Source organism: Hirundo rustica, chromosome 2 (assembly GCF_015227805.2).
Source record: "Hirundo rustica isolate bHirRus1 chromosome 2, bHirRus1.pri.v3, whole genome shotgun sequence".
NCBI classification, from domain to species: domain Eukaryota; kingdom Metazoa; phylum Chordata; class Aves; order Passeriformes; family Hirundinidae; genus Hirundo; species Hirundo rustica.
In genome coordinates, this window is record NC_053451.1 from 178,425 (window position 1) to 205,846 (window position 27,422).

The following is a 27,422-nucleotide window of genomic DNA, read 5'->3' on the forward strand; positions in this document are numbered from 1 at the left end:
GCAGCCGTGGCTGAAGGGACGCTCCAGGTCCCAGCCCCCCTCAGCCCCAGGGACACCCTCCACCACCGGGGAGAGCTCGGTGCCAGCAAAAGGAGCGGGTTCTTCTCCCCTGACCTTATCCACGTGGCACACGGACATCCCTCCAAGCCCAGGCAGCTTCTGGGGCAGAAGTGTTTGGCTAAAGAAGACAAAGAGACCCGGATTGAGACTACAAAGGGAATCTTTTATTACTTGTAACACTCCATTCAACTAAATCCACATAGCAGTACACAGAAACTCTTCAGGAAAGTGCAAATTCTCACTCTGCATTTGTAATACACCCTACTTTTACAGAACAGACATTGGGTAAACAGGAGTACAGATGCAGAACGCCCCGAGGTTCCAGGCAAGGAGAACGATGCAGCTTGAGACACTTCAATCACCTCGCACAAAGCCGTTCTTGAGCAGAGGGAAGCGAGCTGGACTGCAAGCACCCAGGTGTCACCATGCAAGGAGCCCCCTCTTAGTTGGGAGAGGACAAAAAGGGGGAGGGAAGGCAAAACAAAGTGATAACAGGATCAGTTTTAAAATTGGAGAGCACTCAGGGGCTTCCTAAAGCAGCACACACACATCCCACCCTGCCCAAGTGGCAGAGCCCATCGTTCCTCTCCTGGCTCCCACCGTAGTGCCACAAACACTCTTCCTGTAAGGGAAAGGGGAACTGGAATCCCCAAAACCTCAGGAGCCTGGCAGGGAGGGCACCCAAAGCACTGCCGGAGCACAGCTGGACCAGGGAGCAGCACCAGGCATGTCAGCATACAAGTAAGCAACCACCAGAGCTTGGGAGCAGGCAAGGCAGGGAAGGGAGCCCCAGGGAACAATGGGCAACTCACCTGGACAGCTGAAACCCCAGAGGGTCTGCCTTCATCACTTATTGATGTCCCCAGGGATAACACCAGCGTCTATCTCCCCTCCTCAGAGGGAAGGGCTGGCTATTTCCAAGGAGGGAAAAGAGCAGAGCTCCTCAGGTGAGATCCCAGTTCTCCCACAGCCCAAGGCAAGTCCAGCTCCTTGGAGTCACATCCTGCTGGGGACCAAGGGAAGCAGAGCTGCCCCAACAGCCCAGCACATGGGGGCTTACACTGCTCCTCTGGGTCACAGCTGCAGCCCAGCTCTCCCTGTTACACACATTCCCTCCTCCTCTGCACACCAGAGTATGCAGTTCCCTCGCACACCCTCACAGGGGCTGGAAGAGATGTGGACAGCGCTTGCAAATATTTAATCCACACCCTGGATGCTTTATCGCTACCCCAGTAAGTTATCAATCACTAAACCCAACACAGTGGCTGGATGACCGCAGCTTTAGCCATTACCCAACTTTTGAAAAGATGTTTTAGCTGGAAGCACCTCAGAAACAATATCAACAGCATCCTTTGATCTGTGAACTGCTTTCTACTCAAGTTAGAAGAGCCTTTGTTCTTATCTTGGAAGTGGGAAAGAACAGCTGACAACTCAAGGAAGGTTGTGCACAAACCCAGTAAACTCTAACACGATGCATAACAAAGTTACAGGGCAAGGAAACGAGAATTCCAGTCCTTCACAGTAACAGAAGTAAGGGATGGAGATCAGAGGGAGGACATAAAGGAGTTCCACAAATGGAACAGTATAAATATATCCAACGGTTCCAATACAGTAGGAAAACAACAGCAGCAGCAGCTTCAAAACAGCAAAGAGTTACTATGCCCTGAAAGTACATTCAACACCTTGTGCCTGCTGCTGTCCTCCCAAAAGCATCACCACAGCTACAGCTCGCTGTCAAACCCATCCATGGAGAAAATCCCAGACACTTAACACCCCGCAGCTGGGTTTTCTTTGTTCATTAAACAGAGGATGAACAGTTACCAGCTTCTAACAATGCCCATTTGAAAACATTTTCTCCACTGCTGACGCCTGCCTACTGACACAGAGCAGATCTCCGGGAAGCTGCAGACTCCTGCTCTTGGCAGAAGCACAACCATCACTCACAAGACTGGACTGCTACAGTAACACCCACCTGGGCTCATCACACACACACACACTGTGCTTTTTACAGTGCTTGTTCAGAATTATGTCCCCAGTCACTCATTCTCTTTACTGCTCGGAGAACAAAATCCTCAAGCCTCACAATTTAATCTACTATCAATGGAAGGAGTGGCAAGAGCTCCAAGTTCATTTGCAGTGGGGATCCACATCTGCACCCTTCCTGAGAGAGCTGAAGACAAAACAGCAGTCAAAAATGCCTTCCCAGCCCTACCCAGCACAAACAACAACAAACACATCCTCTGAGTGTGACTGGGTTTACCTATTTCCCCCACCATGTCAGTCAAATGTACAATCAAGGTAAAAAACCCCAAGCTTTTGGCATTAGATACACTTCACTCAATGGCAGAACAATTTGGAGATACTTTTCTTAAAATAAAAAAATAAATAAATAGCAGTGACAGGTCAGAACTTGTGCAACACAGACTTTTCTCTAGTACATGTACATTCATAGACACTGAAATACTTCTCCATGGATATAGTGCAAAGCTGCTGGCAGCAGGAAACCCCCAAACCTCAGGGCTCTCTGAAGCCATGGAGAGAAAACACACACAAACCCACCCTGTGCCGTTCTGTGGCATCCAGCTGCGAGGGCACCATCAGAGGGAGGATGAATTTGAAGAAGCAACAATAGTGGCAAAACAAGAGCTTGAACTCCAGAGCACATTGGGGTCTGCTTCCATCATCTCCAACACAGGTAACAGCCAGCACTGAATTGCTGCTGCTTCTCCTGACTTGCTGTCAATGACAGCAGGGAGCATCCAGAACCAGCTCTCCTGAGCCAAAACACAGCCTTTATTGCTCAAAAGCCAAAAAAACCACGAGGAGGACTTGAGTATTGGTTTGGGTGGGTTTTTGGTTTGTTTTTTTTTTTTTTGGAAAATGTGTTTAGCAGTCTCACTTGCTACTTGAGCAAAGGGAGAAAACAAAGGAGAGAAGCTGGTAAAATTTGCCCCTAAAGATAAAGAATAATAGAATTTGAAAAGTGCTCTTCTAACAGAAAAAACCTGTGTCTGACAGGACATGACCCAAAAAAAATTCAAAAATCACAACTTAGTAACTGTGTCAGTCCCTCATCTCCACTTTCTTCCTTGGTTCTTTTTCCTTTAATACACAGACATATATATAAGGGCAGCAAAAAGCAACTGACAGGCATTTTCATTCAAAGTAATGAATACAGAACACCAAGAAAGCTGAAGACCCTTCAGAGATGTGGGACATAAGAAGCAACAGAGCCTATGGTAGTCAGAAGGGGCAATTCTACCAAGGAATGACCAAGTTCCTGCTCCTTTGGAAGCCTTGGAAAAGCACCGGGCAATTCCAACCCCAAACCGCAGAGTTGCCACTATTGTTCCACTGTCAATTATTTTAAGACACACAGAGGCAAGCTACAATGCCCAAGAACACCTTTACCAACAGAGGAATTCTGAAGTAGCTGAAAAATGTCAACAATTTGCCTTAACAAGAAATGCTGAGCTCTGCTTTGATGCTTTTAGAAGTGCAGACCCGTGCAGAAGGTCTCAGAGTGCTGAGGGGAAGAAGCAGCCTTTGTTGTCATTTTGGAGTGATCACTCCTTCTAAACTTTAAAAACATTTTCCCACACAAAAAAGAGGTGTACTGAACCAAATTTAAGACAAGATGTAGCAGCTAAACTCAGTTGCCTCGAAGGTACTAGGGCAGTTCATTTGCATTGGCGTAGGTTAATTAAACTTTTGGTCAAAAGGACTGAAAACTGCAACAACTTCTACACTTTCCTCTGACCTCCTCTCCTTGTCCCAGTTTGGTGAAAAGTCTGACAGAAGGATGCTTCTTCTTTACAGAAAAAGAATGCAGCTGTTTCAAACACACACACACACACAAAGATGAGACTGGTTCTGCTCCCAGGTCCTTTGTTCCACGCGGTGCCTCCGGGGCCCTACGCAGAGCGCCAGGTCAGCCCGTTCTTGGCAGGCTCCAGGAAATTCTCAATCAAAGCCTCAATCAGCTTCTGGAGCTCTTCTTCCAGCACACTTCTGTCACTGCAGGAAAGAACAGGGCCAGGTCAGGGGGTTGGGAAACGTCCAAACATAAATAAACAGCAAGACCTGATGGGGGATGGACTTGCTCTGCTGGGTGTCCTACCCCACCAGGTGTAGAGACTCCAAACTGCCTGCTTTAACAAGCTCCTTTTCAGCAGGGATTATCATGGAATCACAGAATGGGTTGGGAAGGCAGGGACTTTTAAAGATGGTGCCCGGAGCCCTCTAGTGGCCTTTTACTTCTTTAATTCATTTCAGTTAATACTGCAATAATCCAGTGGGGAGGCCCTGGCACAAGTTGCCCAGAGCAGCTGTGGCTGCCCCACCCCTGAGAGTGTCCAAGGCCAGGCTGGAGCAGTGGAGGATGTCCCTGCCTGTGGCAGAGGGGTGGAATGAGATGGTCTTTAAGGTCCCTTCCAACACAGACCCTTCAATGATTCCATAGCACAAGAAGTTTTTGTTGCACAAAAACACATGGATTTTTCACCCCCCTTTTAAACTGGAAGAAGCTGAACTCCGGTGAAAAACATCGAGTTCCTCTCTGGTAGCTCAGAGTAACACAGCAGATTCCCAGAGGTAGTGGAAACCCAGCTGGCTGCAAAGACACCACCAGCAGCAGCACAACCTCAGAAGAGAAAAACGTGCAACACTCAGTGCCTTGGTCGGGTCGACAAGGTGAGGGTTGGTCACAGGTTGGACTCTGATCTCCGAGAGCTTCCCTAGCCTAAATAATTCTGTGATTTTGTCACCTGCTCCCGACTTAACTCTAAGTAAGTGGGGAATTGGGTTTGTTAAAGAAGCCCTTTCCTCTCTGTGTCCCTGCTGCGGGCAGGCAGAGGGCCGGGGCACCGACCTGTGCCCGGGCAGCGCGCACATCTCGGCGTAGTATTTGATCTTGGGCTCGGTGCCGCTGGTGCGCAGCGTGGCCACGCAGCCGTTCTGGAAGGTGAACGTGATCATCTGGCTGCTCTTGCTCACCGGCAGCACCTAGAAAACAGCAGCAGCCCCTTACTCCCACTGGAGCAGCACCTGGAAGTTTAGGAGTGGCAGGAGCATCAGGCTCAGTGAGCCAACAAAGGTCGCTGATCATTGTACCGGAATAACCACTGCATTACTCCACATCTGCCTCTTTCCCAGTGTATTCCCCTTCCGGTTCCTGCAGGCCCTCCTCTGCAAAACACCCCGTAACTCACCGACTTCTTGTTCAGCTGGCTGCTGTCATAGCCAGTGGTGATGTCTCGGACGTGTAAGATGTTGTAAATCCCACAGCATTTGGGATAAGACTGAGGGCCATCGAAGTTCCGCAGTCGCTCAAATATCCTTTTGATAGTGGGAGGATCATAGCACAGGAAATAGGAAGTCTTGGATATGTGATATCCATACCTACAAGCAGATTAATGTCTTCAGTTGCAAGATTCAGGTTTTGGCACATTTGGTACCCAGAAGATTGCGGAAGAAGGCTTAATTCTGACAAACAATCCTTGTTTCACTGCTGGGATTGCATCCATAGCTATTCTTCCCACCTGTAACCTTGCCCTGTTACAGATCCATTCTGGCAGTGAGAAGCCATTCCCTGTGTCCTGTCCCAAATCCCTTTCCAGCTCTCCTGGAGCCCCTTGTGGTATCTGCACTAGTGATGGGCTGTAAATTCATCCTACATCAATAAAACCCACAACAATTTCCAATAAGAAAACACCTGAAGGACACAAACATTTATTTATGTATGTATTTATATTTAAATAAATATTCCTTAGATCATTCCCAGCTTTAAAACAGTGGGGTAGAATATTCCGATGAATAACACCACTCACATTTCATAAACATCAACAAGTTTCTGTGCCAGGGTCAGGTTCTGGCCCTGCAGGTAAGTTGCCATTTCAGCAATGACCACAGCTGCACTCACTCCATCCTTGTCCAGCACTGATGTGCCACACATGAAGCCTAGGAAGAAAAAAAGATTGTGGAACAACAACCTGACAGATTATTTACACTGACTTACTTGACTGAAGTTTTAACCTTTGATCCCGTAGAGGAAAATTGGCCAGTACATGGAAGCTGCTTTATTGCTGCATATGCAGGAGGAATCTAATTAACTTGGGGGTTTATAGGGCTGGAAAGATAAGCACAACACCAGAATCAGAAAGTCAGGTAATTTATTATGGGAGCTGGCAAGTCATCTTGATGAGAGCAAAACACCAATGCTATTAACTACTAGGATAAAGTACTTTGTGTTTTATTTCATAACTAAGATCAGTCCTTCCTATTTACACTCCCCCCCTCAGCTCTCAATAGCTTAAAGGGATATCAGCACTCATACCAATAGACTCCTCAAATGCAAAGAGAACTTCTTTTCCATTATCTATGAGATTTTTCACTCTGCTTCCAATCCATTTAAAACCAGGGAGTGTTTCCTAAAACAGGAGGAAAAAAAAAAGAGTGCTTAAAATACATATTTTCGACTTAGTTTCAACTTAAAGAAAAAAGTAGTGCCACTGTTGCCTTCACTTCAAACAAACAAACAAACAAACAAAAAACCCACCAATCAAAGAAAATATAACTATGTATTTTGAATTTTAGGGTCAATGGGAAAGACTGCTGCAGAGTCAAAACACTAAGGCTTAAGGATGTTCTTCTAATTTTCTTTTTTAAGCGATTTCCTTAAATTCAAATCTAATTAATTGACAAGCAGAATAGGAACAGTAAAGAAGCATCAGACAAGTCACATCTTCAGTTAAGATGTTGAGTCCAAGGCCAAGAGCCACTGGATAGCATTTTCCTAGCAGATACTACTCAACTAGGACACGAGTACCAAACCAAGGAAGAAGCCTGTCAGGGACTGCGCTGCTCTGAGACCGCATCAGATCATCTGTGATGCTCATCAGATGAGACACAGTTACTCTGGAGGAAAAGCTACAGAAATATAAAAGCAACACTTTTAGATGCTGGGAGGGGAAGAGTACTGTTCTGGGGATTTTTTACATAAATCATGCAAAGGCAGTCAGAAGCTTAGAAGCAGTTTTTCTTGAAGAGAAGGAAGTTACAAATAAAAAGGAGGGAGAGCTTTTAGAGAAGGCCAAGAGGTTCTGTAAATTCCTGGCTTCTCTTTTTCTTTCAGTCAAGCATGTCCTTTTCCAATTAAAGAAAAAACAACAGTATTTAAAGAGAACCAAATCCACTACAAGGAACTGACATCTACCCTGATTAGGCTTACCCAGCCAGTCACTCAAAATGCTTTTCAGAGTTGCTTTTAATTCTCAATTCCTCATTGTTTGGAAAAATATTTCTTCCTACTGCACATGGATTTAATTAAGACATGGATAAACAAGGCTCTTTGTATGTTTGTGCTAGGATTTCAGGCACTTCCCTCTCTTCTGGCTAACATCCAACAGAAAACAGATTTAATTTGGATGCAGGAACTAAGCTTCAGTCTGGGGGGAGCATCCCCAGTAACTTTTTTAGCATATTCTCAAAGTGGCATTAAAGATCTGAACACAAGTGTTCCTCTGCCTGCCCCTGCCTCAAGTAAACCCAAATTCAAAAGCCACTGGCACTGGGCACCTGAAGGGCCATTGTGCAACCTCCAAGTGCTCATTACAAACCCATGAACACTTGTAGTGAACTCTCAGACTGCACAAACCTCCTTTCTCTCTCACAGAACAATTTCCCTCTAGGGAGATAACAACAGCTAAGGTATTCCTGTTATCAGAACTCAGGTGTCCATTTGTGTCCCTGAGCTTTGCCCACACTGACCTCCCAGTCTGAGAACACTGAGGAGACTGAAATCAGGCTTACCTGGGTGAAAGAATGCTCTCTTCAAGCGGGCATCCCTCAACACTCCAGCCAGAAGCCTGGAAGTCCCCTGGCCTACTTTCCATCCTGTAAGGTGGGGGCTCAGATGGAGACAACAGCACGTAACCCCACTCACCTCAAAGTGAAATCCTTCTTTAAGTGCAATTGCCCTCAAAATCTTGGAGGAGACCGTGGTTGCCAGCATGTAAACATTCCTCACGTCGGCATCTTGGGAGCAGTTCTCCTTCCAGCGGGAAAACATCCACCAGCCAAACAAGGCTGCCAGCTCATTGCCCGTGAACACCTTCCAGCAGCCACTGTGAGGAGAGGCAGGGTGAGGGCTAGGGGACAGGAATTCCACTGGCACTGAACACCAGGAGAGGAATCCCACTGTCACTGAACACTAGAGAGGCAGGGTGAGGGCTGGGGGACAGGAATCCCAATGTCACTGAACACTGGAGACAGGGTGAGGGCTCTCCTGGGAGCACCACTCGGGAGACAGGAATTCCGCAGGCACTGAACACTGGGATGTGAGCACAGCACTGACAAGCTGCTCTAGGCAAAGCCACCGTACCAACAGGATTGCACACTTCTCCCATCTCAAGGATTTATGTGCCCAGAGCGTTCTGCCAGCAAGGAAGGACACTCCTCACTGGCAGCTCTGGCACAGCTCAGGCTGTTGAGTACCCAGCAGCAGGAGAGCAGCCTAGAACTGACCCATGCAGAGCAGCCTATGCAATCTGTACACTGCAGTCAGGCAGGGCCTGCACAGCTTTTACTTACACACCATCAGAACTGGGGCCTGCTAGTGGGAGAAAAATAACTGCTATTCAATATGAACAGGCAGGGGAAAACAAAGGATTAAAAATATTTTTAAAAAAAACCCCAACCAAACAAAAAAACAGAACACTCCATCAAAAAAGCCCATGACAACTGCCAAGGAAGGTTTGCCTGACATAAATGAAAAAACCGCAGTAAACAACAAGATTTTACCATCTTTAGTAACCACTGAGTCTGCAGCTGAGCTTTATTTGGCCATCTCCTATTACACCACTAAGTACTTAATCTACTCTTTGCTGAGTGAACTGGTTTAAAACACATTTGGAGCTATATCAAAAGATAAAACTAGAAGAAAAAACATCCATATACCTAAGGAAAAAGAGTGGATTGAAGGCCTGTGCCTGGCAACCATTTGGGGACATTCTGTGACTCTCACCACCTTTTCTGCAGGAGGGCACAAAGAAGGGTCCCATCACTTACTTTTCCTGCTGTTCTGCCACTGCCAGTCGATCTGCATCTGGATCAGTGGCCACTACTACTCTTGCATCTTCTTTCTCTGCAAGCCTCAGCGACAGCTCCTGTAGGAGAAGAAGGAAAGGGCAAAAAAACCCCCCCAAACATAAGAGTAAATAAACCCACAGTCTTCCTACTTACACCTAACACCCAGTGAAGAAAAATCCCCCATGGACTGCCTGCTGTATTAATACAGCTGAAAGCAGGTTCTCCCTGTTTTCTTCCTCAATTTTTCCCCCACTGAAATCTGATGAAGAAAAAAGCCAAAATACCAGCACAGATTCTCCTTCTTCAGGATTTGGGCACTTGACAGTAGAGAAGTCTGGATCTGGATCTTTTTGTTCCGGTACTGGAATGGGGGGCTGAAATCCAAAGGCTTTGAAAGCCAACTGGACGTAGTCATGTCCAACTCCATGGAAAGAGGTATGGACAAACTTCAAACTGGTCTGCATGTTCAGCTCCCTGAGGAGAAAACAGAACTTCAGTAAGATTTCAGCTATTTAACAAGACTACTTTCATGAGGGAAAGCAAACTAAACTGCAAGTTCCCTTGTGTACTACTCTGCTGATTTCCACATTAATTTCAAAGGAAGGAGGGAAACTGCTTATTCTGCACTAGAAATTACTAGGTTAAAGCTTCTTTTAGAAAATGTAATGCTTACCTTCTGCTGAAACAGATCAAAGTCTCCCAAGAATAAACTGCTGATTTCTACATCAAACTCAAGCTCTTCCACCACCTTAAAATGTTATTCCAGATCTGCTTCATGTCATCCATCCTCCTCCTTTTATTCTCATCTTTTGCCCCACCTAACTTTTAGACTGAATGTATTTTATGCACATGCACCTCACTTCTACTCTGAATTTCTGCATTTTATTCAGAACTCTCAGAGCATATTCACTTGTATTAAATGGTTTCCAGCAGCTTAACTCCCAAAGGCAACTGATCTATTCTCAACCAAATGGTTTAATCCTAAGGATGGTCAGTGACCCTTGAGTTTAATGACACCTCAGAGAACACAGTGAAGTCTCTCTGCAATCAGTTTTTCCACATGCAGCCCACAGCTTACTTAAAAACATGACTCAGGTACCTTGTGCTTTATACAATACCTGTGATAGCAGATCTTTGTCAGATCATCCATGTAGCTGTCACAAATTTTCTTCAGAGGATCCTGCCTGAGGGGACTGGTGTCCACCAGATTCTCATTCCAGGAGCCACTCCATGGTTCAACACACTCTTCTATACATTTTATAATTTCCTTATCATGAGGAGAGGTGATCTGTGCTCCATTTTCCCAATAAACCTGGTCAAAGTCGAAGGAAAACAAGACCGTTCATATACAAAGATTATTAACCAGGTAAATTCTTTTAGCTATAGGATTCCACCTACTTTCTGCCTAAGTGATACAGAAAAGTCAGCACCTGACTGGTTTGATTCTCAAGACATTTGGAACCATTCAACATGAACCTGTGAGTTCCCAAACGAAGTTGTGATAAATGGAGCTTACACAGCAACACAACCTGTTTTCACAAAATTTAACTGGTATTTAACCATTATGCCTGAAATACCAGGATGTGAGAAACCAAAACTGGGCACTTCTATCTGGGAGTGCTCTGCAAACTCTAACAGTAGAAAAACATCACCTTCTCCAAGGCTGGCATTCCTTTTGAAAATGGAGTACAACTTGGTTTTGAATCCAAAGCAAAGCAGATAAGCCCTGTGCCAAGGTCCTTGTTTTTCCACAGCTGAACAACTGTAATCTCTCAGCTGGAAACACTCCCTGGAGTGGAAACACCATATCTAACCCTCAACTATGAAAAAAGTCTTTGTTAAAGATTTAGAGGCCAGTTTTCCCACAGTCTGTTGCCAACAGCATGGCTGAGCTCACAGCGACTCTGAGACTCTGCTCAGATATCTGCACTGCCTCTTGTTTCTCAGTGTCAGTGCCCTCTGGGTTTGTCACCTTCAGTTAAAACTGTCCAAAACCTTCAGATGCCACTGAAATTCACACAGGAAATTGTCAAAGATGAAACAGCTCTTGGGAAAGTCTAGGAAACAAACCAGCATCCTGGCAAAAGTAAACTGCTGTGTACCAGAAGGCAAACATAAGATTGCTTCTCGACAAACGAAGCACCTGGGAAATTGATGTGGCTCCTTTCCTTACTCATTGCTCCAGCTAAGCAGAAACAAAGGCTGGTGAAGAACTTTACAACTTGTTCCAGGGAAGACAAGAGCAGTTCAATCACACCCCAGAGTTCTCTCTGGGCATGGCAGGACTGCCTTTCCTCACATTGCTGTCACCCACTGACCTGCCACAATGCTCAGCTAAAGTTGAGAGTTTAGTTCAGGTTCTTATCAAATTGAGGAAAAAAATACTCAGTTGAAACATTGCACTTGCTATTGTGGATGGTTTTATTGTCCCAAGCTTTCAAAGTGAAGCCACCCACTCCTCTTCAATCCCCAGAAAACAACACAATGCTACTGTGTTCTATTAATCCACTCTTAAATCATTCCCATCTTCAGCACAGTCCCCTGCTGTGTGCATGAACTCACCTCAGTTCTGGCTTAGTTTTAAACTGAGTTTTAAGCCTCAGCAGTGAACACACAAATTGCTGGAGCATTCCTTCATCTGTTGATTAGACTCTACAGAATGTTACTACAGATTTAAGCTCAAGACACGCCAACTGTGCGGTCTTATGTTCTCATCACAGACGAGTGTGTCAGGTTATAGAGGGATGAATTATCTACGTAACTTGTCCTTCTAATGGACACAGACAGAAAAGGCTTTTTCACCATGAGGGTGGGGAGGCCCTGGCACAGGTTGCCCCATCCCAGAGGGTTTCAAGGCCAGGCTGGACAGGGCTTGGAGCAACCTGGGATAGTGGGAGGTGCCCCTGCCATGGCAGGAAATTGGACGAGTTTAAAAGCCTTTTCCAACACAAAGCACCCTGTGGTCCCCTGACAGGCCAGGAGCAGGCAGGGAGTGCTGGAAAGCAGCTGGCAGGGCCGTGCCCGGCTGCCACCGAGGCCTCACCTTGTAGCCATTGTCCTCCTTGCGGTTGTGGGACGCTGTGATCATCACCCCAGCCACTGCTCCCAGCTGCTGCACGGCGTAGGGCTGCAAGAACATAGACAGCGCTCACACACACTGCATCACTGGGACAGCTGTGCACCAGCATCCCACAGAGGGGGCTTTTAACCCTGAAAACTGCATATGTGAACACCTCTCACTGGCTCCTGCAGCCAGCAGAAGAAAGTTGGTTCTAATTCTTCTCCATAAAAAAACCATTCTTTTTATCAATTACAAAAATGCAATCCTTAACTGGCCATTTAAAGAAAGCCTACACTCAGATTACAGGAGCACTGGGAAACAGGCCAAAAAACACACAAAAAGGCTTGCTGAAAAATAAATTATGGGTCCTCCAGGCATTCCAGGCCTCCCCTCAAACCAAGATCCATAGAACACACACCATACTAGAAGAGCTTATGGAATACAAGCAAGGATTTAAAGCCATGCAAGGAAAAGCTGCTGTGACTAGAGGAGTATTTTTGACATATTAAAAGCAGAGGCACTGAGGAATTCGGCAGTATCCTTGTTAAAACCTCCTTGAAGAGCCAAGCATACCAAGCAGCCCCTGTTTTTGTTAAATAACAGAACTTAAGAAAATTGCTAGTGCTCCTTTTCAGAAAATTCCAATGCTCCCTTAACTTGTTGTGGTGTGCAACAATATGGATGAGAAGGTGACTCACCACAAAGGGGGTTGGGACATAGGTGGAGAAGAAGTACACGAGCACATCTTTTGCCAGCAGGACTGCTGCAGTGAGCTTTGCAAGCCTACCAACAGGAAAGAGAAAATATTCAGTCACTCCAGCTCCCCAGGGCAGCCCAACAGCCAGATGGAATTCCCGTCACCTCCAGACACATGTTTCTTAAAGCACTCTGCTGCTTAGAGTGGTGCCCTGCAAATGGCACAGACAGGGTAAGAGTCTTCAGCCTGCAGAATCTGAGCCAGCACCTTCAGCTGCTGCCTGAACAGTGCAAGGCACTTCAGTCCCTCACCCAAACAAAGCAGATAACCCACAAAATGATACAGAACCCCCTGGCAGAACACTCATCCTTTGCTCAAGGACAGAAACAGCTTCCCACCAAGTCTGAAGTACCAGACGTCTGCAACAGCAGGTTTGGAAAGGGATTGGGTATCCCACACAAAGCTCGTTTGCCAGCCCAGCTCAGCAGCTCCAGACAGTGTCCAGGAAGCAGATCTATTCCTAAAATATATTTCTGCAAAGCAGCACTCCTTATTCCAGAAAGTTTAGAAACAGGAACAATGCCCATAGTTCTAAATCTTGCTTTGTTATCAACTTGCCCTTTCCTTTCAAGCACCGGGGAAGTTCATTCTCTTCCAGGTAACTGGTATCCAAGTTCTTGTGCACTCAGGTTCCCACAGCTCAGGAGATAAAGGGAAGTCAAAACAGATGAGATATTAAATGGTGTAAGTTCACCTTGCTCCCTTTGTCCTCACAGACAAGCATTAATACTGACTTCCTTCTCTCCATCACCAGCAACCCAAGTTTCACTGAATCAGAATTTCACAACAGCACCTGTCAAATGTCACCTGAAACCATCTGGAAGAGTTTGAGAGCTCAGCTTGGAGTTGAAGCCACAAAATTCTGCTTGGTTTACACCAGCTTAATTACAGGACACAGCAGGATGACTTCTGTCCCCCTGGGCCCTGCTGCCCACACAGTGCTGGAAAAGCACTCTGCTCCCACTGGAAGCACTCTTTTGGAGGATTTCAGTTTGATTTTAGCACTGCTGTGAGGGTGCATTATCCCAAGGGGACAGGAGAAACACGTAGTGGGGAACTGAGATGCTACCCAGACACGTGAAATAACTGTGCTACCATTAATTCTGAATGCCAGGCTTTGTGCGGCAAAAAGGGAACATCACTCTTACCCTTCCCCATTTTTTGACTGGGCCTAACCCACAAGGTCTGGGGGTCCAAACCCCAAGCAACACGCATGCCCAGGCCCAGGGGAGAGGCATTCAGGGGAAAGGAGAGACAGTCACTGGATTCTGTGCCCTATTACACATACCAGGGACTTGTTCACCCCTAAAACATCAAATAATACAAGATTTTACAGAAAAAAAACCCCACCTGTTAGTTACAACCAAAGCTACAACAAACTACTTCACCTAAATACAAATGAGCTACTGGGTTGGCTTTCTTGCACAGCATGCCATTGCAACACGTGTTTTGCTCCCCAGTGACAAGGGAGTAAGATACCTTAAAGAGTTTCAGGAAGGAGTGTTCTCCCCTTCTCCTTGCAAAGAGCACAATTTGCCAATGCTGGAAGGCTACATTTTAAGCATTCCAGGTAAAATCCCCTCAAAGTGCAAATACACTGGGTTACTTCAGGCAGCAGGTGGAATTGTTCTCCCCCAGACAACCTTAAATCAGGTGTGAAATACCAGAGAGAAGACAGTGTTAAAAGAGCATTAATATTGAGGGATTTTCCAGCTGAATGGTTATGCTCTGGATTCACCTGCATATTCAAATTAGTCCCCAGGCACATTAAGCCTAATGTTCTTGTGCATTTAATATGTAAATGCTCTGGTGGAGTAAGCAGCCCTACACTCCTTGTTTGCTGGCACAAAGGTACCACAAAGGATTTAGTCCCAGCCTCTCCTCATTACTATTCCAATGGACTAAGGGAAAGGAAAGTGTGCCCAGTTCATCACAAACAAAAAGTGCTGATAGGACAGAACACATTTAAAGCCACAATTTCATTTCTAGTCTTGCAAATGTAATCAATACTCATACTTCTTACTGCTGCAGTTGCTGGTGACCTGACCTCGTGTATCATATCCGACAACAAAGCCTCTCTGCTTAAAGTCTGAGAAGTTCCTCTCAAGATACTTGTAGATCCCCTGGAGGAAAAAAAAAAGAAAAAAGAAGAATTAGCTGGACTGCAGCACACACAAACATTAAAGGTCATCTTTCACACAAGATGGATGATGTCAGTAGGCAAAACACATCAATAACAATATCCACAAAAGCAGCAGTGTTTTTCTCCCCTCGTGTTCACTGAAAGAAAGCAGGTAACCAGAGAGACTGCTGTGGGAAATAAAAGTGAGTAGGACAAAAACAAACCCTCAAGAAGCAAACACTCATTCTCAATCCATACTGCGTTTCATTTATTCAAGTCATCTTCTCAAGACTGAATTAAGAGGAGCCCGTATTTCAGAAGTCCATCCCCTCAGGCAATATAACACGTGCCAGCCTACTCTTCATTCAGTCTCTGCCCACAGTGTAAGTCAGACATTTTCAACGTTGTTTCCAAAGTGTTAATCCTAAATTTGCCTTAAAATCAGGGAATGGTCTGGGTACAAAGATCAGCTTGCACTCCAGTTTCATCTCCATTAATTTCTCAGCCAGAATCTCTGAAGATGCACCACAGAAAGAGCCCACAATGGATCAGCAGTTTTCAATAAAAAGACGGAAGTGCTGTTGTTAATGGAAGTTTCCAGAGGCTGCAGCTCCCCACACCAGACAACACAGCACAGCCAACTTAACAGAGCCATGCTGACCCTATAAATGGTGCCCCTCACAGGGGTACAGGTCACCTTTTGATGGGAGTGGGGGCGTTTCTGTACCAGAACGGAACAGATTTTCCTCCCAGCCAGTATTTAGGGCAATCCTTCAGGATGTTTTTATCTTAATCTGACTGGGTATGTGGAAAGCCAACCTGACTCCCACCCTGAAATCCAGCCAGGATCCCTTTCTCTTAAATGGCTTTGGCCCTTTAGAATCACAGATGGCTAAGGCTGGGAAAGGCCTCTGAGAACAAGCCCAAGCAGGCACTCCAAGGATGTGCTCCAAAGCATGACCTGCTGGATACTGGCACCTCTTTGGAGAACCCTCTCAGCTGCAGACATTGAGGGATTTACAGAGAGAGAGGGTAGAGTTATTGTGAAAACAAATATAGCTCCACAAGTGGTGTGGCAGGTCTGGAGGCTCTGCCGTGGCAGGATCACTGCTGAAGTCACCCTCACGCTCAACCCAAAACACAGAAAGTGTTCACCCTGCCCTGACAGCTGCCAAGAACTTCCATTCACAGCTGCACAGAGCAAAGAGAATAGGAAAAACTCTTCAGTTAGATGTGAACAACCTGAATAACATCTAAAGATATGAACGGCAGAGTTCTTATAACAGATCCCTTATCTAGGCTAAGATTTTGTATGAAGAAAAACAGCAAAGTCTTTACTTTCTGCTATAAAGCAGTTTGCTTAAAATTAGTCCCTTAAGCTCAGCCAGACTTCACAGCTCAAGGTAACTCAGTCCTACTGGACTTACTTGCTATCCCAACACCTTTATGAAAACTACAGGAAATAAAAGTCAACCAATAAATGCCACTGAAGAAGCGAATGCAGAGCCTCTCCACTGTCTAAACCCCCATGTGACCATCTTCTTCCAGATGTCCAAGGGCAGTTAGGAATTCTAGCACCTCTGGGGTTAAGTCCTCTCTTGAAAAAGCTCCTCAATTTAAAGAATTCCTATTCCCCTGTAACAAGACTCAGGTTTTTACAGTACTCCTAATTGCTATTAAATTTCTACCACTTATAAACCCAGATGCATCTCCTGGTGATAATTAACAGCTCATTAGCAGGTGTCAGCACACAACTGTATCAGCCCCTCAGTTCTAAGCCAAAACTCTCCTAAAAAGTTCTAAGTCCAAAACGTGACTGAGGGAGGACAATTACCTTTCCTACTGTCTGGTGCAAAATCCACTAAACAGAACAAGTCTACATCTACAGCATGTCCAGTCCCTCATGCTCAAGTTCAAAAGAGAAGTGAGGGAACAGTGATGATATCAAGAATAAGACTGAAAGACTTTTGGCAGTTGCAATCCAGAGAGGTAGCAACAGGTTTATAAAGTGCAACATTTAAATTTTTCATCTTTTACCTTTAGCTTTGCTTTTTAAGCAGCAGGAAACTCCTTGATTGTTTTGTCACCATGGAGATCAGTGACAGATTTCTTTCCCACTAATAAAAGCACCTGGACATGCATCAAAGTAGGACAAAAGCCAGGGAACTGGGGCTTTACATGGAGTTTACGTACCTGCAATTCTCAGCAAAGTCTCCACAGCCACTGCTGAATATCCTGTACCTTCCTGACTTCTGATCTGAGTTCTCATAATATCAATATAATCAAATCACATGAAGAAAGCTCAAATTAAGGACACAGAAAACATGTGCAAATTCACTACAGCCTATTTTAACTGAAGGAAGTGTCAATTACACTCAAGTCTGCTATTTGACTGGGAATTTAGTCCTGTCCCAGGTAAGGACAAATCCAGAGAGCCAGGGCTGCCCATGCTCCGAGCCGGTTCAGCAGAACTGTTCCTGCCCTCAGCTTCAGAAACAAGAGTGCTCAAAACAAAGATTACATCTGCTGCAGTTTACTTCAGAAACAAGTTCCAATCCACTTCCCAGAGGCTGCTTTCCCCAGCTCGATACACAGCTTTAATAAACAACTAAAAATAGCAGCTGTGCAGAGGAGCAGATGCACACACCCCCGGTTTGTAACTCTCAAAAACCAGCCATGCCCATGAAACTGAGCTTGCCAACACATTCCCTGCTGAGCAGAAGAGTTTTCCCTTCGTGCCAGGAGCGTGGCTGAGCCAGCAGACCCACGCTGGGTCACACTCCACCAGCCTGAACCACAAAGGGAGTGGGCAAGGGCCAGCACCTCCAAACACAAGAGCAGGGAAATGACTCCCAGAAACCCCCTCTGCCTCCAAGAAAAGTGGGCTTGCTCCAAGCAGCTCAGCTGCTTTCAACAGCTCCACCACTGGCAACCAAACACTGACTTTTAAACCTCCTTTTCTCAATTCTCTTCAGTCTGCTCCCACTGCATCCAGAGTCCAGTCGGACCTGTTCATGCCATAACAGCATTTCTGGCAGAGGAGGCTGGCACACCTCAGGAACCAGGAAGGATCAGAAGAGCAGAAGTGAAGGAAACATCATTCCAGGATGTGTGCAGCTTAGAGGCCAGACACCCAAAGGTGTCTTTTTGTTAGACCCAAGAAGATACTGCAGAGCAAAACTGTCAGAGAAGGCTGGGTTTCAAACCAACACTTCAACACCAAACCTCTATAAACAGCACTGGAATTTGGCCTCTCCACAAGAGTGTGGGCTCCAGTTGTACAACTCAGACAACAATGTCAAACATCTTAGCAGAGTCCCAGCTGTCCCAAGTTTTAAGCACATCCCTCCATCCTAGGCCAACAGAAAGCATTATTTCAGTCACATGTCATGAGGGAGGTTAGAGCATCAGCCTGCAAAGAGAAACCAGCTAAAAAGTTTAAGAGCACAGTATTAAATGAGAGGTCTTACCAACCCTTGCTAAACCATGTAATCAAACACCTTTGATCATACAGCTGAAGCTCCAGTTCTACAAGAAGTAGCTATCAAAAGAGGTACGATTCAGTGGTTTTGTCAAAAGATACATTTTAAAGATTTATCCAAGTACTAGAGTTCCAAATATATCAGCTCATTCTATTTTCAATAGTGAAGGCATAAAATAGAGGTGGGCATAAAAGCTATTTAAGTACATTTATTATACTCAGTCCATACATACTCACACCTTGTGCTACAAACAAAAAGGAAGGCTTGTTTGGTCAGGGCTTTACTTTTTCGGTCCAAATAATTTTTGTTTTCTTTTTGGCAAATACTCCAAGATCTTACGGCAGCTCGTAAGATTTCCAGCTGCAGGGCTGTGTAACAGACTAACCACTGGCCAAATTCCAGCCCAGCCAAACCCCTCCAAGCCGCTTCACTTCCTCTGAGCACTGAGCCCTTCACGCTGGCACCCAGCCGCTGAGCGGCCGCAGCGTGCGGGCTCCGGGATCTCAGCAGGATGCGGCTCCCGCCCGCTCCCCGCGGGCTCCGAGCCTCTCCCAGGGCCCTGCCCAGCTCACCTGAGTGGACTGGATGACCGTGAGGTCGTTGATGTAGCAGAAGCCCGCTCCCATGGCCGAGCGCAGCCCGGCCGTGCCGAAGGTCAGCCGGCAGCACAGGCGGTCCCGCAGCTCCTTGTGCTTCCCGCTCTGCAGCAAGCTCTCAATCTGCTCCTTTGTTTTCTGGTTCTGCAAAGAGAAGGTGAACGTCTCCCTTTAGTGCTTGAAATCAGGAGCTGAACTGCACGTGCTCATCAGTTTTAAATAACTCCTCGAGCAAATTCCTCCTAGCCTATAAAACGTGTGTGCATCGGCCTCCATCCCAGCTCATTTCTCTCACATTCTTCCCACCTTAGCCTTATTAACAAAAGATTCATGAGCTCTTGCTGCCAATGACATGGTGATGTGGTTGTCTGGTCACTAAGACACCTTCCAGCTCCTCTTCCTGATACTTTGGAACGGGTTTTTCCAGGGCAGATAACACAATTCAACTCCCCATCTTTGCTGCTGGAAGGCAGGCAAAAATCCAAACTTCAAAGCAGCATTTCCTTCCTCTCCACCCACAGGAAACAGGCACAGTAAAATTGTGGAAATCCCAGGACGGTTTGGGTTGAAAGGGACCTCAGAACACCCCATTCCACCCCACCCTTGCGCTGGACCAGGTTCCTAAGCTCCCTCCAGCAGTGCACAAGGTGTTTTGCAGCAGGCTGGATTCTTACCCAGACCGATCCCCCTGTTCAGCCAGGATTTTCCTAAATCTGCACCACCATCACAGCTGAGAACCTACAAGTGCACAAACTGGACATTGCACACCTCTACCATTTGTTCCTCATAGTTATCCAATTAATACTGAGTTAATTTGGCCACCAAGAAAGTCGGCCTGCCTGCTGACACCCAGTTTGGACAAGGCACTTCCCAGATCCTACACACGGGAGAGAAGGAGTAAGAGCCAGTGGTCCCACAGCTGAAAGGAACAGTGACTGCAGAGGTGTAAAACACAGCCCTGGTGGCACAAGTGCTTCTCTAAAGTGGTGTTGCTTCAAGCAGGGTCCCAAGGAAGGGTTAAAAAAGGCAGATGGAATCTGCAGGACGGGGTGAAGCACCCCTGACATTTAAAATAGAGGTCAGCCAGCTCCAGCAGCACTGGGAAACATGCTCCACACAGACAGGGGGAGGTTCATCAGGAGGACTGGCAAAATGCTGGGAAAAGCACAAAGATCGGAGCTGTGTACACTCACTGGGAGAAAAAATAATCAATAAAACGCATTGAAAAAGCTGAAATTATTTCTGCAGCTTGATAACAGACCCTGAACACTATACATGTGAACTTCAAATAACTCTTTTTTTTTTTCCTGTGTGCTCTAAAACAAAAGGCAAGCCATTATTGTCCAGGCTCCTGGATGGCCTGGCAACCAAAGCAAGACATCGCCCACTGCACAGCTAAATACAGGCCTAGAAAGAAACCAAAACAATGGGGCACAATAGATATTAAACTGCAAAAGTGAAAGCTTCTGTTTCAGCTGTTCATGGGCAGCCAACCAGAAAACAAATGACTGATGTGAAAAGAGGTCTAAGGCAAGAGTATTGAAAACCTCATTTCACACTACCATAGTGCATGGCTGTGCTTTAAAATACAGTTATTAAACTACACAGCATCCTCTACAGCTTTTTAGGACACAATGCATTGCTTCCCTGCAGAAAGAGAATAGAAATTACACATTCCATACTTCACGGAGCTTCACAAAACTGAGGCAATACTCAAGCAATAGTACAAACACTTATTTCAAAAACTGATTAACAAGCATTTTTGACTGAAGCTACTTAATTTCCTAAGGATAAAAATGAGTTGGCCAAAGCAGCATCAGAATAACATTTTAATTTGCTCAGGTCATGCTCACTTAAGCTGAAGTTGCAGAAAATAAAGGAGGAGAAAAAAGTTACAAGTGAAAATCTCCAAGCTTTTTACACACAACCTGCAACCCTTGGGCTAACAAAGTGGGCAATCTACAGGAGTGGCTGTAAATCCGCAAGTGCTGATGATCTGTCTCACACTCTGGGTTCTAATGCTATTGAATGGATAAGCCTGACCCCCAGACAGCCTTGATCCCAGCCTGGCACCATCCTTCCTGCTTCCCATGCTTTCCAGCTTGCCCTTTTCCCCCAAAGCTGGAGCTTCACGCCCGATGGCGCAGCTTAGCCTCTTGCAACAGCCAGCCTGGCTCTGAGCACCATCTGCCACCCTGACCTGGGAATTCCAGAACAGCTTCCACTGCTGACACTTCACCCCACTGCAAACCCTGAAAAAAAGCAGGGGGTTTTGCTCGCTTGCTTGGCAGTTATAAAATCAAGTCTTACATCTGAAGCTCCTGCGATGGTTCATCTTCCCAAGATGCAAAAAATCTCTAAGTTCCTTACTGATTTTAGACTAGTGTTTGAATGATTAATATCCTAAAAAAAAAACCCAACAAAAACCTGATACAAATCTGCCTACAGCTTCCTGTCTTCCGCAGAAACAAACTGGGCTGTTTGAGACAAAAAATAGTTCAGCCCTCAAAAAAAGCAATGCTCTAAGACATCCCTGCATCCTACTGGCTCTAACAAAGCAATTCAAATTCTCAGGAGTGAAGGGCACAGACATGGTAGGTTTTCACCTGGAGGCAAGCAGTACATGGATGCTGATGATACAAAACCAGCCTTTACCTCAATGCCCAAACGTGCCAAATCTCTGCACTGCTGGCCAACCAGCCTTCCTGGGACCACACTGCTACTGGTTTTCCAAGGGTTATTCATTGATGGAGAATGCTTTGCATTTGGCTATGGAATATCCACTGACTCCAAACTCCCTTGTTACTTGATAAATGTCTGCTAGACATAAATATTTATTCCTCTAGCATTCTTAACAACACCAGGAACCAAAAAAATCCCATCGCTTTTATATATTCTCGCTCTGAAAAAGAACAAACCACCACCCAAAAACCCAAATTCACACCTTCAAACCACACCATCAGCACCAAAACCTCTATAGAAAACTCCACACATTTATTTTATCATCCTCCTAAAACACTAAGGAAACTTGATAATATATGTATAAATAAACACATGAAACCTCTAACAGACCCATACATGCATACAATAAATCCACAATATCTAATATAACTGTGTATATAATAAATAAATGATACTGACACTTACCTAACACCTCCACATTCTCTATGGTGCCTGTACAGCACACACCTCTAAATATTTAGCACACAGAGCACAGCCTATAAAGGCCAGGCCAAGGCCACAATCAAGAGGCAAAAGCCACCACCTCCCCAGCTCCTGCTGGAAAAGGCTCCTGCCCACGGCCAGCTGCACAAGGAGGTGGCAGATAAGGTGACAGTGGCCCTGGGAGAGGCTCCTGCTACCTGAACACACCCTCTTGGGGCAGAAAAGTGATGGGAGGACAGGGCTCTGGTTGGTGTTTGGGCTAGGGATGGGTGAACTGGCACTACCACAGGGAATCCTTGTTCCTTCCTGCAGCTTCCCCAACCTGGGTTGTCCCTGAGTGGCAGCTCTGCCCTCACGTAATTCCCAGTCCTGCAGCACCCACCAACACCACGGGAGTGCCCTCAGGCACTTACCCCACCAGTTCAAGATGTAAATTTGTGTGGCCCCCTAATTTTCCAGTATCTTTGAGGCCATGGATATGTGGGGAGCAGAGAAGGACCAGAGGCCAGGCAATGCCTTCCCATGCCATCCCAAGCAGCCTGCCCCCAGATCCATCCATCTCAAGCTCAGGGAGCAGGGCTTGGCATTACTGCCAGGCTGTGAGGAAAATGAGACTGCCAGAACCTTGTCTTCAGTACTTCGCCTTCCCTGTCACAAAGAAATGGAAATCAGAAACATTTGGGACAGAGACAGACAGGCTGCTGCGTGGGTGACAGACTGAACATTGTTCTGTGCTCGCATAAACACCAGTTAAAAAATATTAATTATTTTTCCTCTAAAGTTATTACACTAACATTTATATATATGCACACATATATATAAAACAACTATTTGTAAGAAGTCACTGCCAGAATCAGAACTCTGGGGTCACAACCTGCAGGAGACTCTGCAACACACTTCAGAAAGGTTTGAAGTATTAATAAACAAAAAAAAACCAACAACACAACCTTCAGCTTTCCATATACTCTACACAGTTGCCTGCTGAGGCAGAATCGCACTCTTCTGTGGCTCATCAGGAGTCAACATTTGGAACAAGGGGAGAGTTAAAGACAAGAGCATTAACTGAGTATTTCTCACGGATCTTCCACACCCAATCATGTTAATCACGTGTACTTACCACTAGAGTTAGGTTTCAAAGCAAATACCCTGTCAAAATAACTGGCAATTTACTACCCACAGCAATTGTTTTGTTGCTTTGCACACTCTTTGCACTCGTAGCTTAAAGAAGGGGGAAAGGATCTCAAGTTGGTTAAGTTTCAGTGAATTTTTCTGTGGCCTTCATTTTCCCGATGTTATTCTTAGAAATTCACTTAGAAGTTTTAATAAGCAAAAACACTGCAAATCAAATGACTGGAGCAAGTTACTGGTCTCAAATTATCAAGCCCATTTCCTCCTGGAAAGCATCTCAAAAGCCACAAAAATTAGAAGAACACCCAGGGACACTCCAAAAGCACCCCAAAACCACCTTATGAGCAAGGAGGAACTCTCCACGCTACAGCTGAGACAATGATACTGAGCCCACGAATTAGTAAAATCAAGAGAGAATGCAGTGAGTAGCTCCTGGATAATGAATTCCAGCTTTCCCCCCCCCACCATGTGAAGTTCTAGCAGTGCCTCTAAGAGCCAAAGCTTCTCCCAGGTACCCCCAGCCAGGAGCAGCATGCGCACAAAGGCTGCTCTGAGCAGCTTTCCACACAAGCCAGGCTCCCTCGGGAGACTCGAGGCAGATGTGGAAGTAGAGCAGGAAAATTCAGAAGTGGATGAAAGGAAATTAAAGGGAGAAAGTGGAGAACAATGACTAATTGTTCACATACTTTACCAATGAGGATTGAACAAAAGGCACTGCCTCGTGCTTCCAAGCCTGGCTCAAAGACCAAAGCAGCAACTAGGGAGAGAGGATGGGGAGGGGGGAATGCCAAGAGCATTAATGAAGATGCAGAATGCCGGTGAGAAGGGGGGGAAAGCAGGATACTCATCCCACACCCATGGTTTTAGACGAGGCAAGGCAAGCGCGAACACCCAAACCACAAAGGACAGAGAGCACAACTCTGGTAATTAATTACAGCTAGCAATTTCCAATTAAGCTGGAGGACAAAAGCCTCCCACAGCTGGGAATGGAGTGCATAGATTTTTCCTTGATCAGAGGCAACAAAAATGCCTGCAGCTCAGGAAGCTGGGGGTGGGAAGGGGGGGGGGGTCAAGATGGATAAGCAGCACTTCCTCGGTTTGTGGTGAAATATGAGGGAACTGACCAACAATCCCTGCTCATGCCATGTTTCCTGGTTTCTCCTTGCCTTCCCCTCCCACAACACCTTCACCTGGTTTGTTAGCACCTTTCCTGAATGATCCCTGGCCCCAGCAAGCAGCCCCTGGTCCTCCTTCTCCTCCAGGTGATTTTAGGTTGTCAGATTTCCCAGGAGCTCTCTGGGGAACCTCTCCAAGTAGTTCTGAATTCTCTAAGTTCAAGCAGCTTTATAGGAAAGGTGATGTTTGTCACCTAGGGAAGCAAGGGCAAACAGGTACACTCACACTCACTGACCCTGCAGTTTCCATTTTACCCGTTAATTACAGCCCAAGAAAGAGCTCTAGAAATGGGGACATCTCACTGTTGCCAGTTTAAACCTGAATTTTTTCCCCCCAGTGGAAGTTCTCTTACCTTACACACATTTTTAGGAAAGACAAAACCACAAAAGCCTATGCTTCAAAACACTAACAAGACGTTATTAAAAAAAATATTTACTGGAGTCCAGCCCGGGTTATCAAATGTGTTATCAGGAATGCTATTTCCTTCCTCCACTCCTTCCCTCCCCCAGGCCACTATTCCCGGATATTTTCGCAGCAGCAGCTCTGAGTGCAGAAGGTGCAGATGGCACCTGTTAATTTCTGCAAAGCTGGGAGGAGACACCATGTTTCCAAGCAGGAGAAGGCTCATCTCAGAGCCATCAGGTGGCATTTCCCTGCAGCTCTCCTGCTTTGATCCTGACAGGATGAAATTAAAGAGGAAGCAGTACTGGCGGGGTCCTAGCTAATAAAAATAAAAGCAAAAGGAGTTCAGGAGAGAGAAACAAAAAATAAAGGAAAAAGCAGTCAGAAGCCTAAACCACTGATGTTCTTGTAGATTACGCTCCCCCATCATCAAGGTATTTTTTTAAAGCACAGGCCATGCATGATGCCTGGACAAACCAGCTGCAAAAAAAACCCTCAAAAAATCCAAAGTAACCCTTCTGACAACAGGACAAGCAAAATACCCTCCAATATCACACTGTTATCATGGGTTTGGGTGGCTTAATCCAATTAACCAAGCCTGCAGTGCTCTTGATACCGTGTTGGTGCTGAAAAGAAAACGGGAATGCTGGAACCTGGCTGTTTCTTTCCTGGGGAGGGGTTAAATTCATGCAGCTGAGAAAAACAGACTCATGCTGCATTTTAATGAGCTACAATCCAGCCATCCCTCCTGCCAGCTGACCGCTAAGGAGGGAGCAGGTGGGGTGGGCACAGTGATCCAGGTGCCAGGATGGCACCCTCCATCCACCCATCCCCCACCCCTGCGGTGCTCCAGGTGCCAGGATGGCACCCTCCATCCAGCCTCCACCCCAGCCATGCTCCAGGTGCCAGGATGGCACCGTCCATCCATCCATCCCCGCACAGGTGAGCGCCGGGCGGGCACAGCCGCACCTTCCCCGCACAGCTGAGGGCCCCTCGGGCACACCCGGAGCGCCTGCCGGGGCCAGGCCCGCGTTCCCAGCGGCAGGGAGGGAGAGGGGAGCAGGGGCTCGGGGCGGAGGGGACGAAGGTGCCGCGCCCGACGTCGCACGGGCTGCGCCGGGGGGAATGGCCGCCGCCCGCCCACCTTGTCCCAGCTCAGCCACTGCCACACCGCCTTGTCCAGCTGCGCGTCCCCGGTGCTGCGGGCCACCAGCACGTTGGAGTTCACGTCCCCGGGAGCTCCGCAGTCGCCCATGGTCGCGAGGAGGAGGAAGAGGATGAAGACGGAGACGGCGCCGCTTCTTCACTTCGCCACGCCCGCCGCCGCACCGCGCATCGCCCGGGAGGGAAGAAGAGGCGGAGGAGGGCGAGGGACGCCTGAGGGCTCCCGCGGGGCCGGTTTTTATCCGCGCCCGGCGCCGCCAGCGGCGATTAACGGAGAGACACCGCCCCCGCCGCCTCCTCCGCCTCCTCCGAGCCACCGGGCCCGCCCCGAGCCACCGCCCCGCCCCTCCCCTCCGTGGGACATGACGGGAAATGTAGTCCTCGGGGTGAGGAAGGACAGGGCCGGCAGGTAGGGAGAAACTACAATTCCCAGCAGCCGTCGCGGCGCGCCGTCGCCTCAGGGAGCGGGGCCGGTCGGGGGGGCCGGGGGTTCGCGTCTCGCCTCCTCCGCGATGTGAAAAACAATAAAACAATGTCCCGTGTGTCCCCTACTCCCCACTAACGGGCACTCTCCGCGTCCTGCGGCATGGATCCGAGGGAAAGCTACAAGCCTTCGCCGTTCTGCCCCTCGGGCTGCCCACAGCAGCATACGGTCTCTCCGAGAGGGTAATGGATACGGCGCTGCCCTGGGGAATGAGCGGCTTGCTTAGAAGCGTTTCCAGATGGCAATTCCAAAGCCATTAGGAGGAGAATCATCCTCCTCCCCTGGCTGCATCAGCTCTAATTGGATTGCCTGGCCCTGAGCAGCAGGCCCGGAGCGACCACATCCTGCTGAGTATCCTCATCCTGCTGAGCATCCTCATCCGACAGAACATCCCACCCCAAAGAGCATCCTCACTCCACAGAGCATCCTCAATCCCACACAGCATCCCAATCCCGCAGAGCATCCCCACCCTACCCGACATGTGCGCAGACGTTGCCATAGTGACAGCAGGCACTGCAGAGGGATGGAATCATGGAATCACAGATGGATTTGAAAAAGGGTTGAAAAAGACCTTAAATTTCATTTCATTCCCACCTCCTGCCATGGGCCAGGACACCTTCCACTATCCCGGTTTGTTCTAAGCCCGGTTCAACCTGGCCTTGGGCACTGCCAGGGATCCAGGGGCAGCCACAGCTTCTCTGGGCACCCTGTGCCAGGGCCTGCCCACCCTCACAGCCA

At 47.0% G+C, this 27,422-nt stretch overlaps 1 protein-coding gene across 1 annotated transcript; it reads right to left on the reverse strand.

Moving 5' to 3' along the window:
- Positions 1 to 202: 202 nt before the first annotated feature.
- On the reverse strand, positions 203 to 26,501 carry PGM2L1 (phosphoglucomutase 2 like 1). The gene is made up of 14 exons (XM_040089708.2): positions 26,181 to 26,501; positions 19,142 to 19,309; positions 14,982 to 15,088; positions 12,907 to 12,991; positions 12,191 to 12,274; positions 10,266 to 10,459; positions 9,432 to 9,621; positions 9,127 to 9,224; positions 8,003 to 8,183; positions 6,395 to 6,488; positions 5,889 to 6,018; positions 5,271 to 5,460; positions 4,931 to 5,064; positions 203 to 4,077 (listed from the first exon to the last, which is right to left on the reverse strand). The coding sequence occupies exons 1-14, from the start codon at positions 26,289 to 26,291 to the stop codon at positions 3,975 to 3,977; spliced, it is 1,869 nt and encodes a 622-aa protein (XP_039945642.1). The 5' UTR covers positions 26,292 to 26,501; the 3' UTR covers positions 203 to 3,974.
- Positions 26,502 to 27,422: the final 921 nt, after the last annotated feature.

What these genes read in the sequence shown, in the direction of transcription:
- PGM2L1 (XM_040089708.2), bottom strand. Translation starts at nt 26,291, where the DNA reads ATGGGCGACTGCGGAGCTCCCGGGGACGTGAACTCCAACGTGCTGGTG. An exon ending in ACAAAGATCTGCTATCACAG is followed by an intron (nt 9,622 to 10,265) that starts GTATTGTATAAA and finishes TTTTCTCCTCAG; the next exon opens with GGAGCTGAACATGCAGACCA. An exon ending in TGCATTTGAGGAGTCTATTG is followed by an intron (nt 6,019 to 6,394) that starts GTATGAGTGCTG and finishes TTTTCTTCCTAG; the next exon opens with GCTTCATGTGTGGCACATCA.